At 46.9% G+C, this 19,316-nt stretch overlaps 2 protein-coding genes across 2 annotated transcripts in view; one reads left to right on the top strand and one right to left on the bottom strand.

The window, feature by feature from the left end:
• DGKQ (diacylglycerol kinase theta) overlaps positions 1–2,009 on the bottom strand; it is a 74,690-nt gene extending 72,681 nt beyond the window's left edge. The window contains exon 1 of the mRNA XM_061553190.1: positions 977–2,009. Coding sequence (XP_061409174.1) covers positions 977–1,268 — 292 coding nt within the window. The 5' untranslated portion in view covers positions 1,269–2,009. The remainder of the gene's footprint in view (positions 1–976) is intronic.
• A 7,674-nt stretch (positions 2,010–9,683) lies between these two features.
• The window catches only part of LOC133343520 (histone-lysine N-methyltransferase NSD2-like), a 31,749-nt gene continuing 22,116 nt past the window's right edge, over positions 9,684–19,316 (top strand). The window contains 10 exon segments of the mRNA XM_061553189.1: positions 9,684–9,851; positions 12,108–12,172; positions 12,637–12,956; positions 13,496–13,764; positions 13,766–13,924; positions 14,503–14,611; positions 15,157–15,329; positions 17,364–17,617; positions 18,392–18,602; positions 19,090–19,294. Of these exon segments, the coding sequence (XP_061409173.1) occupies positions 12,662–12,956; positions 13,496–13,764; positions 13,766–13,924; positions 14,503–14,611; positions 15,157–15,329; positions 17,364–17,617; positions 18,392–18,602; positions 19,090–19,294 (1,675 nt within the window). The 5' untranslated portion in view covers positions 9,684–9,851; positions 12,108–12,172; positions 12,637–12,661.

The raw sequence follows: 19,316 nt of genomic DNA, 5'->3' as shown, positions 1-19,316 counted from the left end.
CAGGTCTCCCTTCCAAAATGGGTTTCGCGTTCTCATTTTGCCATCACGGTGAGAATGAAGAAAGACAGTCGGCTCTCTCAGAGGGCTCCCACCTGCTTTAAATAAACGACATTGAGGTGGAAATTGATTTGACCCTGCGCAAAATGGCTTGGCAACCAAACCCTTCTCGAATCACGTGGAACCCAGATATGTCCAGCAGGGCCCCCCTCTTAGCCCCTACCACCACCACCACCAATGTATCCTAGATACTACCAGCTCCTCCAGCCCCCCCCCCCTCCACTGTGGTCTGGTTGGCATGAGATGGTACGCCTGGCCCATCACACATCTGCACTTTCGTGTGGGTGGCCAAGTGTGCCCCCTTTAAATGGGTAAGCAATTTGCGGTATTCATTGATCGTGGATGTCGCTGTATACAAATTTAATGTTATTCTAGTTGTTGTGGGTTGATCGATGAGCAGGTCCCTACCCATTTCCCTTAAATAGGTTGTGGATGCCCGTGGGAGAGTTAATGAGTCCCTCACCGTAGCTGGTTAAGAGTTCCGCAGTTAATTGACTTTGTCAATAGGTGAGCGAGGCTCCTCCGCTCCACCTTAAACAGCTGAGTGGGCACAGGTGGGTTCATGTACACTCACAGCCCCTTTGTCAATCAACTGCTGAATGAGTATGCGGGGGTGTAATATGACTATTCTGCACTCCGGTCAACGCGGGCAGGTGAAGGCGGGGAGTAGAGACGTGGCAGCATAGTACATGAACAACAATAATTTGGGCTGCACTGCCCCCCTCCACAACTGGTCAGTGAGTGGGCGTACGTGGACGAGCAAGTAGGCAATCGACGAGTGGGTGATTGAGCAAGACTGGGTGAGAGAAGCCCTCCAGAACACGAATCGGTGACCCTCTCCCACCACACCAACCTAACATTTGAAATGAAACGCTCACCCACAACCACCACCATCACCCAACCACCTGCTTTCACTCACCTTCGCACTGGTAGCCCACGATGCCCCACACGAAGTCGGTGCAGTGCTGGCAGAACGTGGGCTTGGTGAGCGTCACCTTGCGGAAACAGTGTCCATGGGAGCCCCCCTTCAGCAGCCTGTGGCGACTCCTGGGGCTCATGTCACCTCCAGCTGCTCCTCCTGCTGCTGCTCCTCCTCCTCCTGCTACTGCAGCCGCGGACGAAGCCCTCGGCCTGTGTCGCCTGTCAGCGCTGGGGCTGCCAATGTCGCCGTCACCTCCACCACCACCACCTCCTCCTCCGCTCTCAGCCATGCAGACATGCGCGACCGAACTATTGCTCCTAATTAATCGAAGGCCAGGGCACCCCTGCCAGCCCCCTCTGTCCCCCCTGCTCAGGTGTCAATTAATTGACCCCCTTGTTGGGGCTCCCAGGGTCTCGAATGAAGGGCCTCCAGGCACGTCCCTTCAGCACTGCGGGGCCTTCACGACAACCTCCTCCATCCGCACGCAGCTGTCTTCATTATAGCCATTGTTAATTGCCCGTCCTTCCTCGTGTGTTGACGGCGACCGCCGTAAATGAACGGCGCTTGCCTTGCGCTGTACGTAATCAACGTTAACCCCTATGTCCACACACACACAGTCCTGTACTCACTACAGTATATACTTCGTGTGTACTGTATGTTGCCTACCGCAGTCGGAACGCGCTGCTGCCAAGCGGTGCCAATTGACCCAACGAGATCGAATTAAACAATGAAGGCGATCAATGTCATAATCGCGATGACAATGAGTCGATGTGACAGGGTGAAGACGGTCCAGAGAGAAAGAAGACACGTTCCAACCCTTCACTCGTGCGGGTAACCACGCGGCCCGCAGTGCGGAGCGACACCGGGACGGGGTCAAACCTCCAAACCGCGCGGAGGTCACTGACCAGGTCGGAGTCCTGCTCAGGGCTAAAGGGTCCGAGTCTCGAAACGACGGCCTCCCAACAACAACAACAGCAGCAGCAGAAGCAGCAGCAGCAACAGCGGCGGTGCCTGCTGTAGGAGCTGTCGAGCCACGCGCTCCGGAAGAGAGCGGAGCCACCCCCACCTCCTGCCAGCGACGCCCATTCATTAGAGGCCCTCCCTCCCTCCACCACCAATACCACCCCCCCATGCATCCCCATGCAGCTCTCAGCTCAGACGCATCCTCTCGTAAGCCTCGCCCCTCAACACGTCCGTCGATACACATTGCTCTGCGAAGAGAAGGGAGATTTTAAAATGCGTTTCGGGAAAGGGCCTCCGTTTGAAACCTCGCCAATTATTGATATGTTTATGTCTTTTAAGGCGGTTGGCCGGCATGTTGCGTGTTTCTGTTTGTGATGTTTGATTGTTTTTGGACACGTGATGGGAAAACTGGAGACTGAATATATAATGTTGTTTTGACTGAGGAAATTATAGCGACAGCAAAAAGCCGGGGGGAAAGACAGCGAATTTAGTTATACGGGCAAGTTGAACAATTTGATGCTTCAACTGGAAATAATACAAAGTTATCTTGTAAACATGGCCAGAGCTCAATGGAAGGCCTATGTCTTTGAGGAAGGACATGGCACACGAATGCTTGTGCGCCACTGCCAGCGCAGTAACAACACAATAACCCTTAAAACATAAAAAAATAAACAATTATGGGGAGGGAAAGATCTCAACAACATGATCTTTTCTCTAACCATTCCACGTCCAAATCCTGATACCGTTTTAACTCCTGCCCAGTCCATGTGCCAGTGTCGTCGAGTTAACGGTCCAGGTGGGTCCCAAAGATGCCTTTATCTTATCTCTTACAGGGCAATTAACCGGAGGAAAAAAAACGTAGGCGTGGACTGGCAGTATTAAAAAAAGGTATCAAGATCGTTGTAAACGTGTCAGTCTTCACCGGTTGGTAGAAGAACATGAACGACACGAATTCTGGCGTATAACCACCACGTAGCCCATCTAACCCAAAAAACAATGACTGTACGGATCAAGCTACGCCCCCGTAGACAATCACTCTCGCCCACGCATGGTCTTAACTCAGTTATTGCGTTGCGAAAAAAACACACCGAGTCCATCGGCCAATTGCTTTCACAGACAAACACATCCAACAGCATTTGTTTAAGCAAACCAACATTGGATAATTTTGTTCTGGAAAGCCGAAAGACCATTAGAAGAAGAAAAAAAACCAACATGTCAAGAGTAGAACGTGCTGAAAAGAAGGCGCATATCACGAATCGTCACCTGTTACATATTCACATGTTTTCAATTCAAGCGCCGCCCCACCACCCCCACTCCACATGATGTCTCCGCCCTTCGTTTACATTTCCCACACGCGATGCGCAACGCCGGCGGGGAGGGGGGCGGGGCCACGACCGCGACCAATCGCGTGGCTGAGCCCCCTGCGTCACGTGGGGCCCGGGCCCCCGATGCTGTCTAGGGAATGCGACGGCCCCGGGGCCTTCAATTAAAAGTGGGGCGGGGGGTAGGGGGGGTGGAGCCACGATCGGATTTGATTTCCCAGTGCGGATAGGAAGGGAACACGCGGCTTATGCACTTTGGGGCCGTCCATAAATGACGTCACGCGATTTTGGACGATTTTGCCTCCCCCCCCCACTTTGTCACACGGCGTCACAAAAAGTCAGACCCCCCCCCTCAAATATGACGTCACAAAGCTCTGCCCCCCCCCAAAACATGCTTAAAATCGCTTTAAACTATTGTCATTGTAGTGCGTATTTAATATGGCGCTGCACTCTGATGTTGTAGGAGAAAACATAATTAAAAAGTCTATTTCATTAAGTAGAACGTGTTGTCTATATTTATTTAAAGTTGCGCATTTTGATGTGACGTCACATTTCTCACCCCCCCCCCCCTCGTCACACATCGTCACAATGTCTGACCCCCCCCCCCCCCCTAGGTGCGTGACGTCATTTATGGACGGCCCCTTTTCGCGATATGGCCCTTCTTTTTAGCACGTAATACTCTCTTACATGTGTTTTTTTGTTCTAATAGTCTTTCGGCTTTCTGGCTCTCCAGAACAAAATTATCCGATAGCATTTGTTCGAACGGAGTGCTCTTGCCAATAACGTCTGGTCACGGACTTTACCGAACAAACCTAAGAGTATGAATCCTTGCAGTCACGAAAGCTTCAAATCTAGAAGCATTCAACAAGCCTGGCCGTGCTGATGAAGGAACACGTGGCTTGGGCACTTTTGCACCGCATTGCCCACACGAGCAGTTGAATAATGATGGTGATGGAGAGGCAGGTTTGGGGCAAACGTATGCCTCGTAATTGATGGATAGTCTTTATTTAACCACGACTCCAGAGAGAGCATTTACATTTGTTGTATTGTTTACTATGGGCGGGTTTGTATCCGCCCATTTGCATGTATTTGTTTGCAGGAAATGCTTAAAGTAGATATCCGCCTTTCAATCAGTGCCAACACCAATTGCTTAGTTTAATATGCGTGAGAAGGCTAAAAATAAAATTTATGTAAGATAAAAAAACATACCTGAAGCAAATTTGTGATAACCTATGTTAACCTACAGTGCCACATTGTCAAATTCCTGGAATTACTTCTGCCGAAGATTTGAATTAAGTTTGCGGTGATCCATTACATAAACGCCCGCATAGGAAAATGTAGTAAATTTGTCGTGGTGAAGAGGCTAGCCACGATGTTAACTACCTCGCCTGGTATACCGTTCAATGCCGACCCTGACACCTGCATATTTGTAGTTTGCACGTTTCTCTCCCCGTGGTCGCGTGGATTTTTCTCCATGCCCTCCGGGTTTTCCCTCCACATTTACAAACATGAGTTTTGAGCATTTGGCTGCTATAAACTTTCACATGATGAGCCACTTCGTTAAGTTATCATTTGTGGCCAGGTCGCTTCTGAGAAAGAGCTATTATAGCTCAGTGGGTCTTACCTGGTAAAACATTTGAAATATAGTTTAAAGGAATAGTTAACAGCTGTGCTGGATAGGGACACCCATACCAGCCAGTCGCGTCCTCAGCAGTGGATGAAACAAAATGTGTTCTCTTCAACCCGCAATGACCGGCGTGGTGAAGTATGATCATCTCTTCTCCCTGTGACCGACGCACTTAAACCATGGCACCCAGTCCCAAGCAGCTCTGGACTCACCAGACATCGCTCACTTTGATTGTGATGATGGAGCAAGGGGGTACGAATACTGGATACGAATAGGACACCCTCTGGATTTAATCATCGCTACGTACAACACACTGAACTGTGGAGAATCAAACCTTTGTTGAAGTGGCTCATGATCAAGAATAATAAATTAGTGACGGCCAGTGAATTGAACAGGTCTGAGAGCACGTCAACCGACGAGATGGAGCGATATATTAGTTCATGTGCAGGCGCTAGGTGGATTGTTACATCGCAGAATCGTGGCTGAGTATGATGACAGGTTCATTGAAATAGTTATTTTAGATATTGTTTTAATGAAATGCCAAAGTTAGAGTGGCAGAGGCGATGTAATAGTAAGTCATGCACCTCGTGGGCGATTGCGCTCAGGCTAATTAACCACGAGTTGACTGCTCTCTGCAGGCCGGTGACACGAACTGCAAGAGTAGTTTAATTTCGCGTTCGTGACGATACTATTTTATTAATCCTGTACGTTGTCCAAAGTCCTCAACGCGTTGTCTTTAACCGAGCGAATACAAGATGAATGTCATTCGAGAATATTAGTGTTTTTCGACTCAATAATGTCCAGTATGTGTACATCCCCAATCAAGTCTGCTGGAAGAGGGTCCTCCCCACGCCGTGTTGGTCGTGGTGATTCTACGATGGCATTTTACAACGCCTGTTCATTATACAAGTTGCTGAAGGCGGGGAACCACAGACCTTAGAGTATAGCACAGTACAACAATTGACTCTGCTGCATTACTCTCTGGGTGAAAACGCAGCTCAGCAGTATCCCATGCAACACGAGACTTCAAAACGTCATGCATTGCTCCTGAATGTTTAAATACAATAACCCATTGCATCCATAACCCTGACAACATTCCAGGGTTGGGTACTCAGCGTGTATTTTAATAAAAAAAAATTACCCTAGGTTTGTGATCAATCAGCCTAAGACAACCTGGAGGGTCCATTACACGTTGCATCATCATACATTGTGAGGACATGATCTCAAATCACAATGGGGTTTAAACATCACCCACTTTATACAATGCAATTTTAAATGTAATGGACTGCCTTTGTCAAATCCAGTACATTATTGGGTAAAGGTCTCTCCACGAGGTGTCGACAGATCGTGGGGTTTGTTTAACTATAGTTTTGGCGTCATATCGTGAGGGCTAATTGATGTCCTCTTCCTCTTCTCACCACTTGCAGCAGCACGGCTCCGAAAGATGACATCAATCAAAAACTCTATCGCACATCACTGAAATTGGTTACACTTGAGGGCCACCGACGCATTTAACATCTTAATTATATATGTTTTCCATAACTGGTGCAATAATCACCCTAAATCAATGTTGCGTCAAACTGTGGGGACCCCATATCGTAGAACAGGGGGGTTGCTTGAATACGATCGGGATTTAACCAGCATTTATTCAAGAACGCCTCTAACTCTGCTGATGAGACAATGTGTGTGTCGTAACCGGTCCAGAGTTGTGCTTGTCTTGAGTCAATGCTGCTGAAATTATGCACTCCCAGAAGAAGGCGGTGCGGCTCATGGTTTGTGTAAGAAACACTTTACATTTCAAGTGGAGAGAGGGAGACATTGCCCACTTTTTACAGTGTTTCTAAATCATGTTCATGTTTCTGTAACGTAATGTTGTTAAAATGTCTATTTAAAGTAATTTGTCCAAATCAACATTCGTTTCAGGAAAATGACAGTACTTAATAATGACAATGTTTGCATACTGTTTTCAATATAATTTGTCACGGAGTTGTTTAGTGCGCTCAGTTATATTTGTTTGTTTTTATCTGGTGGCAGATCACTAGCAAATGAGGCACATCCTGGTCGCTAATTGAGTCCTCGCCTTATTAAACAAAATCAACCTGAAAAAACTATATTCCTTTCAAAAAATGGTGTCCCACTTCAATTAAACCGACTTTTTTTAATTGTTATAACTAGAATGAGCCAGATTGCTTGAAAGCCAAAGTTGTGTGCAGTAATTGGTGACCGCATTTGATTCATCTGCTGAATGTGCCAGACACCACGACATTTCATAGAACGTTTAACGTCTCATCTTCTTGGTTCTTTCGGTAAAGTTACGTAGAAGGGAAATAATAAAATAATACAAACACATTTTTTTATTATGTTTTATTTTTATTATTTTATTTCCCTTCTACGTGACTTTACCGAAAGAACCAAGAAGATGAATAATAAAATGATAAAATTAAAACAGTATTTTATTATGTTTTATTTTTATTATTTTATTATTTCCCTTCTACGTGACTTTACCGAAAGAACCAAGAAGATGAATAATAAAATAATAATATTGTATTTTGTTTGATTTTTGTTATTATTGTATTATTTTTATTCTACGTGACTTTACCGAAAGAACCAAGATGAATAATAAAATAATAAAAATAAAATTACATTTTATCATGCTTTATTTTATTCTTTTATTATTTTCCTTTTACGTGACTTTACCGAAAGAACCAAGAAGATGAATCCCTGCAGTCACGAAAGCTTTAAATCGTTTAACGTCTATTTTGGGCAGGACAGTCGCAACAGAGTTTACGAATGTGAGTTGCCACTAGGGGGCAGGAGAATGACTTCTCGTCGTAGCAAGAGATCAAGAGATAAGTGTTGAAGAGTGTCTTCGAGATAAAGGTACCCAATTCTTCACGCCCGCGGTGACACCGCACGGCTGAGGGTGTAGGGGGCTTGTTTGGTAGCGAGATCCGTGAGACTAAGCGTCTAATGTGAGAGAGACCTCCATTCATCTGCAGTCGTGTCAAGAGATGATCGATGCCCGTGGGTGGGTCGCCAAGTACAGTGCTGGGTTAGCTGTGATGAACGTGCGACACTGGCTGGGTTTTGTGAGATGTCAATGTCACGAGCATACTGTGACGAGGTGCGAATGGTAAATATTGGTTGAAATATTTGGTGACCGATGCAGTGGATGGATGTATCAGTGCTGCCTAATACGGTGGTTTAGAGTTACGTCTTGTAGCATGCTGGCAGGTGCGGATGATAGTGCCTAGAATAAGCTGGGGGTGAGATAGTGCCGCTGAAAAACAAACATTGGAAGGTGTAAATGAGTCCCCGGTATACAGTAATTGGGTTGAGACGTGACATTTGTGGCTTTTTTGTAAATCCACTGCAGGATGAGGGCCTCCCCACTGCGACTTATTTGACCGGACACTTCCATCATGCTCGTGTGAGTGCGGGTGGGCCAAGTAGTGGATTGATCTTCACTCTTCTCTGCTTGCCAACCTCGTAGCACTCGCAACAAAAAACACTTGTGTCGTTATCTGTCGTTTCATTTCACTGTGACTCACGAATATATTCGATGAGTTGGTTGTGGTGTCTGCCTGCCGTTCGTGGGTGAGTCAGCCGTGTTTGTAGATTGTCTTGGTTAGGACCGTGGGGCCTGACATACACTGGGCTGGGCCCAGTGGCTAAGGCAGCTTGTACACTGTACAACACTACACGGCTCTAGGTACTTTGGCATCATCAACGCACGCAAAATGTGTCGATTCAGGTTTAACGCTTCGAAGTGTGCGGCGAATTCGATTTGGGTCGCGATTAGAATGAAACAAAGTCGATTCTTGGTTGTTTCGTATGATGCGCATCGCTTGTATGGGGTGTCCGCGTGACTCCGCCTGGTTTTGTAGTTTTTGTTGTCCGCGTCTTCGAGCTGAACGTAACGTGCACACGTAATTCGCATACTCCATAATAACGAAAAACAAACCGATGCATTATTGTAACTGTAATAATCGATAAAAAATCGAATGTTGATATGAAGTTCTCGAAGCTTGTAGCTAATGAATGCCCCATAACCGCCCTCCCCCCAGTAAACACAATTCTCTAGAGTCGATGAATCATTGCGATTCGATTCCATATCGCCGATATATCTGTGCTGAATGTAACGGCCTCTAGTGGCTGGAGGAGTAGGGGTCGACGTGAGCCCATTACATTCGACACAAAATAAAACTATGGCTCCTGACACAACGATTCAATGTATCGTGCGCCCGAAACAAACCACGCAAACCGTTCACTAATCGACAACAAATCGATATCATTCATTGATTCCAACCACCAACCAGGAAGAGAGAGAAACCCCAAAATTACAAAAATATAAAAACCCAGAACCGTTTCTCCCCTCGACCAATCACGCGCCGCCTGGCGCCTTCCCTCCCTCCCCCGCCCTTGCCGGCCCGGCCAATCGCGTGCCGAGGCGGCTTAGCCCCTCCACCTCCTCTCGGCCAATGGGAGGCGTTCGTTTTCGCGCTCAAGCCCGTGGATCCGGATCCCTGCCGAGCCCGGCGGGTTCTCGGTGCCGCCCGGAACCCCCCCCGGAGCCCGGTGTTGGTGGTGGTGTTGGTGGTGGTGGTTGTGGTTGGTGGTGCCCTGGTGGTGCCCAGGTGTCCCCGGCCACCTCCCTCCTCACTCCCCGTGCCCAGCGCAGCTTCGCTCGCCTTCGCCGGTAACCGCGGAGGAAGAAGAAGAGGAAGAAGGGGGCCTATCCGAGGGATGGGAGAGAGGGGGGTGGCAGATTTGGTGGGTGGCCGAGCAACGTTGGAGAGAGGAGGGGAGGGGGGAGAGACTTCCACATGGAGTCGGCTGTCTCATCTCACGTGGGCTTGTCTTGGGTGATGATGAGTGGGAGACCCCTCGCAAATTAAGGAGACCCCCCCCCCTCTCTTGCCATGTGCTGTAATGTGTGCATCTCGTTCTGGCTCGCTCGGTGGGTGTTAGGCGATGGCCTGATTCTAGTGAGGTTTGAAGCGTGGGGCTTGAGGTGGTGATGGTGGTGGTGATGTTACTGGTGTTGTCATGGTAGTGATGGTGGTGGTTGTGGGTATTTTGGTGGTGTTGATGTGGGGAGCGGTGGAGCAGCGGTTAGCGCGCTGCACTACGAACCCGGTAACCCGAATTTGTTTCCCACTCCACGGCTAACACCGGTGACGATTGTCTGAACTGGTCCTCCCCTAGATCAACTCAGCCACAAATGAGTACCTGGTGCGCTTCGTAAACATTTCCACAAGGGAGACAAAGGCGGCCGGGCGTGGTGTTGGCCACCCACCCCCTCGTGTGCTGTGCCGGCCTTCATAGGTGCTGCTCGCCAACAGCACTTGCCCCTACAGTCTGTTGAGGCTATCGGGGGGATCTTCGACTTTGGGCCTCATGTTAGTGGCAATGTGATTTTGGTAATGGCAGTGATGCTAATGTGCTTGGGCTGATGGTGATGGTGAGGATGATGATGGTGGTGAGGATGGTGATGGTGGTGAGGATGTTGGTGGTAAGGATGGTGATGGTGGCGAGGATGGTGATGGTGGTGAGGATGGTGATGGTGGTAATGGCAGTGATGCTAATGTGCTTGGGCTGATGGTGATGGTGAGGATGATGATGGTGGCGAGGATGGTGATGGTGGTGAGGATGGTGATGGTGGTGATGTTCGTGCAGATGGTTTAGCAGCTGCAGACGTTTGGCTCCATCCACCGAGCCAAATTCTGCTTTATGTAAAGTCGTATTTGTTATATATTCTAATTGGCGGATTCGTATTCAAGAATACATAAATGTTCCGAGTGAAAGGGCTACAATTATTGAAAGTCAAGGCCGCGGACTACATGATGACCGAGGCTGTGGGGTTGGAGTTCGGGTTCAAGGGTTAAGGGATTGCGGGGTTCATTTAAATTAACCCCGAAAGACACGACACGCCGCCGGAAATTAGTACAAACACTACACGTTTCGGATTGTCCTTCGTGCTTGTCTGCGTGTGTCAACAACAGTGTTGTCATACATCTGTTTAAATAATAATTTGAAGGGTCTTCGCCCGCCATGTTACGCGAGGCGCACGAATTCGATCCCGGAGTGAAGACGAAAGGGAATTCTGACTTTCACAGGAAGCGGGACTCGCATTCCAATTAACGAAATGATAATTAACCACGGCACGGAATGCGAAACTCCAGTTTCGTCGTTTACGTAGAAGTTAACGTGGCGGGGAGGAATTGGATTCGGCCAAAACCCAAAATGAAATTTCACTCACTCGATTACCAAGCTGTTTTTTTGTTGCATTAAGTCCCAATCACACAGTACTATAACCGAATACAATAGTTACATCTTCTTGGTTCTTTCGGTAAAGTCACGTAGAAGGGAAGTAATAAAATTATAAAAATAAAACATAATAAAATAATTCTCACGACGTTTCGGCCACAACGCAAGCAGCCGTCCTCAGGGGAATAATGAAACCACCAAGCTTGGAGCGTATATTTAAGCTCCAATCTTGGTGGTGTTTAATTCATGCTTGGTGTTTAATTCTTCACCTGAGGACGGCTGCTTGCGTTGTGGCCGAAACGTCGTGAGAATTATTTTATTATGTTTTATTTATATTATTTTAATACTTCCCTTCTACGTGACTTTACCGAAAGAACCAAGAAGATGAATCCCTGCAGTCACGAAAGCTTTACATCGAAACAATAGTTACAATTGATTTTTACTGTTTTCCAGTACAGTGTAATATATCTGATTACAGCTGCCCGATCCGTGGGGGGCCTTGACTCATAACCGCCCTCCTCCAGCATGAGGCCCGTTGCCCAATCTACCCGGTAACGGTGCGTACCCAACCCGTCACTTAAACCTTTATATTACACTGTACTATATATAGACACCAATTTGATTTAAACATCTTCATGAAGGCAGTCACTAAGCCCTTTGAGGTAAGCCCAGGAAAGCAGCCCATGCCTGCCAGGCCGGGGTGGGAATGGATGAAGATGAGAGGCCTCATTGCCGGGGCAGTTAAAGGAGCACGTCCGGACCGGTCGAAATTGTCCCGCGAAAAAAATAAATTAAAAACGACCGGACAAACATGTCGAGCGAGCAGCCATGAAACAAAATGGTTGCACGGGCTTATTCGCTTTTTTGCACAGCTCCTGGGTTTTTTTTTGTCAAAGCAGGCACGGGGCCCCCCCTGGTGCGGTCCTTTTGTTTGTGTGGGTGGCAGCCGGCCGGCATTTGGACGTGATGCGGAGAGGGGAGCCCCCTGAAGGACTTGAAGCTTTAGCCGAGGTACTATTAGTTCCTCTGCGCTCCATGGATCCAAAATCAACTATGTGTTTTACAAACTAAAAGCTAAAACCTGGTTTGGTGCTATGGCTGACTGGACGGATGCCTTAACATCGATTCCGCTAAGCTGAGTGAACAGATTAGAGAAATATAATATTGCAGATTTGCATAATTCGTGAAAAAATGACGAGCGAATGAGCAGCCAGCTCGCTGTTGGCCCCATTTGTGGCAGTGCCATATTGTTTGATGACAGGTGAAGACTTTGACATAAACGTGCCATTGCCTTCGGCTTTAGTAAACTAATCAGGCGGTGCGTGAGTGATGGAACGTGACTAGTTTACCTTACAAGTCTACTGCACTGAAACTTGTACACGTCCTGTATGGATGAGTTTCGCACTATTTAAGCGACGGTCCTACGAGGCACTCTTCATCCTAATGCTTGCCATGCACTTCTGTTGTTACTTTAGGGATCAATGAGGAGTTGCGCTTGAGATGGAGCGACGTCATATAATGGGAAACGTTCTTCCGCTGTCTGAGGAAGGCAAACGCTCTGCGTGTGCTGCTGTCCCTGTGGGGGGGCCACGAGCAACCCGGGAAGGCTGCGTGGCGGCCGGGGCTGCCGGGGCCACCATGGAGGGCACTGCTGGCCCGTGGGGCCTCCCAGAGGAGAACGGCAGGGCTATGGGCAAGGTTAACGGGCACTGCCCACTGGTGGCCCTGCAGCAGGCGGTGGCACAGATCCCCAACGGAGGAGAGATGGAGAGTGACCCTCCAGGCCTCACTGTTGGTGAGCCTGCCTTGCTGTCGTTTGAAAAACCTTCCACAGTGTTGTAACGTTGTACACATGCCTTCGATAGATGTCCGTAAATATTATTTTAAAGAAAGTGGTGTTGACGTAAAAAAATTGCCAGTTCATATAACACTGTGAAGTGTACTAATCTAAGTCTGCAAATTATGCGTGATGATAAGTTAACCGTTAAAGGTGAAAGTAAGATAAGATTTAGCCTTAACAACATTGAGCTTATGGACCACTAATTTCCAGGCTTTTGTTGCCTAAACAAATGTTGCTGGAAAGCATTGGTCCAAAAGTCCCATAGACTTACGGTGAAACACCCTTGCCTATTATTATTTTACCCACAATCCACCAGGACAACACATCACACTTTGTAGATTGAATGTGTGGGATGTAGTAGTGGAGGTTTCTAAAACGTGGGGTGGGTTGATAGTCTACCTAGTGAGCACCTGCGATTAGCATGGTTGACTACGTATGGTGCAAAATAAGTTCAAGATACATGCATAAGCTCAGCTTCTTGCCTTCCCCAACAGTGGCTGGGTGCCAGACACCACCTCACTCGCAGCCCACGCCAGAAAAAGCATCCGGGTCCCCAGAGATCAAGCTGAAGATCACGAAGACCTACTTTAACGGAAAGGCCTTATTTGAGTCCTCACTGTGCGGGGATCTGGTGGTGACACCCGAGCAGCCTGGCCAGCAGCAGCAGCCGAAAGAGAGTTCGGCAGCTACGGCAGCAGACGTCAAACAGTCGACGTTGGTACGGACTAAGGGCCGGCCACGTAAGCTGCAGCCTGTGAAAGGCTCCACCTGGGTCGGGTACATCGGTACCACCCGTATCGCACCCTGTGGGTGCATGTGTCCTGCCTGCACAGCCGGTGCGTCCATCAACCCCGCCGTTGCCCACAACTCCTCCCTTGTCTGCCGACAAGCCACCTGTTCTACTGTCTCCACAAGAAAACAGCGTGAGTTTTTATGGGGGGGGGGGGTTTGCATGTTTTTGTATGGTCATCTTGGAATGCAATGTCATGCTTAAAGTTTGCTGTCAAATAAATTGAGTAGGTCTGTTAAAACATGTGAAAGGGTATAAACCAGGTTTATTTTTGTGGTCATTACCAAATTAATATTTCCCAGTAATTCTGAATCTGTGTGATTAAACTGTGAATGACTTTATATGGTTATAAAAAAACACGTTAATAGTGTTCTGGATTCAATTCCCAAATACAATACCATCCTGCAGATGTCAGTCCTGCCTACGTGGATTGTCATGTGTGCATGTTGTGGTTTGGGACGGTGTAAGTGTGATAAATAAGTGCAAAATATTAGTATTCCCAGTGACTCACATTCAACATAATTTGCACCATTTAAATTTAGCAGTTGTATCATGTGGGTTTTTTTATGGCTAGCTCAACCCAAAATTAACGTGTGGTGCAAAGTCTTTGCATCACTCGTGCAAGTTTCCTGGCACACTGATTATTGAACATAATAGCTCCTTGCTGAAATAAGTAAGGAGGCAGCAAGGGTTGATGTGGCGTGTGTGCAGGACCTGTATTCCATCGGAGATGTGGTGTGGGCCAAGATCAGCGGGCACCCGTGGTGGCCCTGCATGGTGTCCTGTGACCCCAAGTTGGGCATACACATGCGCGTCAAAGGTGGGCACCCCATACTAGTCAAGGAATGCACTTCAATTGGAGATGTCGGCACTCTTGTTCTTAAGACTTTAAATGTTGTATCCAACAGATTTTTTTCACATATATTTGGCATGATGGATAAAGGAATGTACAAACCGTTGTTTTTGACATTTGGTACAGTCCAAAATAGAATTGTAGACCAGTTTCTTAATTATGTGTTATGTTTAAAATCCACCTTGTGATTTTTTTGTTTGCAAAGATAAGGGCTCTTTATCTTTGAGTCAGTTATGAGCTGTTTTTAAGATGATCACATGTTATAATACAACATCAAAGGTTTTCTGAGTATTCATGTTGCAATGGTACAATTATACCAATGATGTTTTTTACCAAGCAAAGTCGAGGCTGGAGTAAATTGTATGCAAATCCTTATATTACATCATACAAACCGAGAGAAAGAAAATGCAATTTTTTTATTAAATCGATACTCCAGATCATAACAATTGTCAACTCTCTTCCCCCTCCCCCCATACTCTCCCTCTTGGAACCCTGGTACAATTCCCGCTCAGTAGGGCAGGTGAAGTCTTTCACAAGGCAGTACCATGTGCAGTTCTTCGGGGAAGCCGCAGAGCGAGCGTGGGTGTGCTACCGCTCCCTCGTGATGTTCTCCAGCAGGGAGCAGTACGAGCTGCTGGTCTCCGAGCTGGCCAAGCGTACGCCCTCGGCCAGCGAGAGAACCAAGGTGAATCCTCTCGTCCGCCCTCTTCATATTAATGCTGTCATTATATTGCACAGACATGTAATTGCACGCAAGAATGGTGACGTGTTTACATTTGTGGTTTTAGGTGACTTTAGAGTGTTAAGTTTCACGTGGCAGCGGTGGAGGAGAGACTCGTGACAATAAGAAGTGCCGGGTAGCGAATATAGTAGTCTTTAAGTGGGGATTGCAGTTGTCTCGGAGTTATTGTGGTCTGTTAAACCATGATACTTGCGTATGTCCTCCAACCAGCAGGCCTTGACCATGCCATGTGGTCTTAAAGTGCACTTAGCTTGACACAAGTGCTGTGGTGACATCTTGGAAACTGGGTGGCAAGTAGCAGCAATTGTAGTTGTGTGTAAATGTAATGTTTTTAATCATTTACTATGTTGCTGAGATGATGTTTGTGAAAGGAAATGCAATATTATATACAGAAAAAATGTCTAATCATAGTGATGACAGCTGACTTGACCATTTATTAGAAAAGCGCAGCGTTCCGTTGGTCCGTGAACTAAATGATAAGAGCCTTTCAGAAGGCCTTAATCAAAAAATTATAGAAAGTGGACCCCGACCCCCCCAGATGTGGGGGTAAAAAATTGATCCAACACGTTTACAACAATTATTGACACCCGCCCCCCAAAAAGAACATTCACTCCCCACACCACCCCCAAAAAAAGATGTCTTTTGTAGGCATATGTCTACACACCCTACATATAATAGAGTCCAGATTTATTTTTCAGGCATATATGCCTACATCTGTCCCCTTCCCACTGTTCAGACATGTCTCAGTCTGACTGGTCTGTTTTATTTGGTCAGGGCTGGTGGTAAACAGGTGTTGGCCTTTTAAGTAGTACTGTGCATCAGTACTAGTGAGTAAAATACCTTCACTGAAAAATCTATTTTTTTACATTTCTCTTTGCATCAGACATTTCAAAATTTCAGGAAATCAAGAGGACCTATTTGGTGCTTGGGAGACTGACTAATCCCACAACCAGTATGATTGATAATTATTGTTTCATCCATTATCCATAAATACATAATTTTCCATTTATTGAGCATTTGTTTAGAGTTTTGATAGTTGCGTACATGGATGGAGGGTGAAATTAAAAATATCTAATGAGTCTTGATTTGAAGCTTTCGTGACTGCAGGAATCCATACTCTTTGGTTCCTTCGGTAAAATCACGTAGGTAGAAATAAAACAAAATAAATCACGACTTTTCGATAACAACACAAGCCATCGTCTTCTAAGGAACTTTGAGGTACAACCCAGTAGTATCTGCACACATGGGGGGGGGGGAGAAGAGGACATCAGTGGGGGCGATGGGCGAGGCTTGAAGTGCCAAGAAGTCCTCCGCAGGAGCATCACCCTCTCTTATGACTTCTTAAATTATCATGGAAGATGGTTAACGGCCAATATAAATATACCATTCACTCCCAAAGACCAGTTAGCGTTTTGGACGAGTGATTTGCAATTGTGTGAGTAAAGCAAACCATCAACTTTTTTCAACTTTAGCTCACCATAAGGCCCGTTCGTCGATGGAGTTAAACATTTTATCAATGTTTTTAGTAATGATGCGGACACTTGTTTTTTTTTATTACCCAAAATCCACCAAGGGAGCGCATATTTTTATTTACAACGTGCGTGCTTGTCGGAGCCGGGTGAGCAATGGCTGCTGAATCTTTTACCACGTGTGTGTGTCGTGTTCGTGGTAGTGTCACGGTTAGCTTGCTACGCTACGAACCCAGCGAGCCAAGTTCGATTCCCACTCGCGACACACACGAATGACGATTATCTGAACTGGGCATGGGCCTCCCCTAGGTCTATTCAGCCTCAAATGAGTACCTCGTGCAGTGTATAAACATCACCACTGGGGAGACAAAGGCGGCCAGGCGGGGCATTGGCTACCCACCCCCTCGTGTGCCGTGCCGGCCTTCATAGGTGCTCGCTGTAGCAGCGCTTGCCTAAACAGTATTACAGGCTATTTGGGGGATATTTATGTTTCGCGCACTCACCGCAGATCTTGAAGCCGATGGCTTCGCGCGTGCGGTCTCAGTGGTTCGTGGGCATTGCTGAGGCGGAGGAGGCAGCCGCCCTGTGCCACAAGGAGCGGAACGAAAAGTTCACCTTTATCTACTTCGACGTGAAGCCCAAGGATAAGGGCCCCAACAAGGGACAACCGCCTTCCTCGACACGAAAGCGAAAGTCAAAGGACTCGGTGGACTTCGAAGTTGATGCGGTTGATATGCACGACATGAGGAATGAGTTAGACAGGTGAGAAATATGGTCTATTACAAACGCGGAGAATATGTCAATGAATTCTGACCGCCTCACCTCATGTCAAATTTCACCTTGCTGTTGAGGATGTCAGATGGCTCGAGGGTTTTATATTGTGTCAGAATTGAGAGCTGATTAAACTGGCTTCTCAAATGTAAACGTTTGATGGTATCACAAAACCATCATTGACTTCAACATGTTCCAGTTCTTAGAATATTGTAGAGTTTCAGTTTGAGTGCCATGCTACAAATACGTTTGTAGTAATGCAATTGAGAAGGTGAATGCACTCGTGTGGTTTATGGGGAATCAAAGTGATCTCCGAAGTAATTGTGTTATATAATTTTTCAGAGGCTGTTCTCTAAAATGGTGATGCTACACTCAGTTTTTTTTATGGAAAAAATAACTTCATCTCAGAATGTAATGCCAATAGAACAATATATTTTAAATACTGACCTACCTATACATATATACTCTTAAGTATCATGGATTTAGACTTTCAAGATGCCGTGTTTAAGAAGTATGTATCAGTAATATTTTTTGGCTTCTTGAAATGTGGTGGTAAAAGATACATATGTAATTACATAATTGGAATGTAATAGTTTCCTTTTAAAACATTATTGTAACTCAACTTACATTAAACATTCCTCCACGATTCTACATAGAAGTTTTCATAATGTGCAACGACGATGCCATGGATGCGTAGATTGTGCTGCCTTCCCACTCAAGTGGCAGTGTTAATCTTGATGTCGTCGTCTCTTTCTCCCACCGCAGGAAGCTGGATGGTGGAAGCAGCCCAACGGCGGCTTCGGTGTCTGGGCAGGAGCGTGATGATGTTGGCAATGACGAGGTCAGGAGGGCCCGAGAACACACGAATGGGGTTGGCGGCGGGGGAGGCCTCACGCCGAAGAAGAAGCGTGGCATCAGGAAGAGTGATGCCTCTGCCGCCCGATTCATTGTTTTTTGCCAGAAGCATCGCGAACAGGTAAACCTAATGCCCTGGCTCTTAGCCTTGAAAATCAAGTGGCAGTGCACTGTTGGCATCGGTCTATTATTATGTAATTGTGTACATGCATACGCGCTCATGCTATCATTAGCTTGCATATGAGGTTAACTTTAATTTACGGGCAAAATATTTTGCACGCACATTTTGACATTCTTTCTCACTTCCACCAGAGCTCCAAGAACAACAAGCCTGTTGAGAGCTCTGTTCTCAGCCTAAATTCTCATTAGCCAGGGAGATGGATATACATTACATAGCAACACATTCCTCACAAGGATGGTAACATGTAGCCCTTCATCATTTTGGTCAATCCACCTACCTCAGTTGTGTAGCTTTGATCTTGGTGCTCTACCGTCTTATGACCCTGAATGTCGAAAGTCCTTCACATGCGTTTGTTGTGTTTGCATATATCCTGATGCATGGCCTGTGTGTTTGTGCACCCTCGTGTGCTGTCTTCCATCCTGCCCAGCTGGTGCAGGAGCAGCCGGAACTGTCCCCAGTGGAGGTGGAGGAGGCGCTCATGACGCAGTGGGAGACGCTGACGGAGAAGCAGCGCGCGCGCTACAAATCCAAATTCGCGAGCACCGCTGGGTCAATGGTGCCTGGCTCGTATCACGCCGCCACGTCTGGCATGAACTCGCCCCCCAAAAAGAGAGAGTCTTCCTTGGTCAAAGGTGCCCAACCCACAGCTGGTGC

The sequence above is a fragment of the Lethenteron reissneri genome, chromosome 17, assembly GCF_015708825.2.
Source record: "Lethenteron reissneri isolate LAM-NWPU_2019-01 chromosome 17, ASM1570882v1, whole genome shotgun sequence".
Lineage (NCBI taxonomy): Eukaryota > Metazoa > Chordata > Hyperoartia > Petromyzontiformes > Petromyzontidae > Lethenteron > Lethenteron reissneri.
This window is presented reverse-complemented; position numbering and strand designations above follow the sequence as displayed.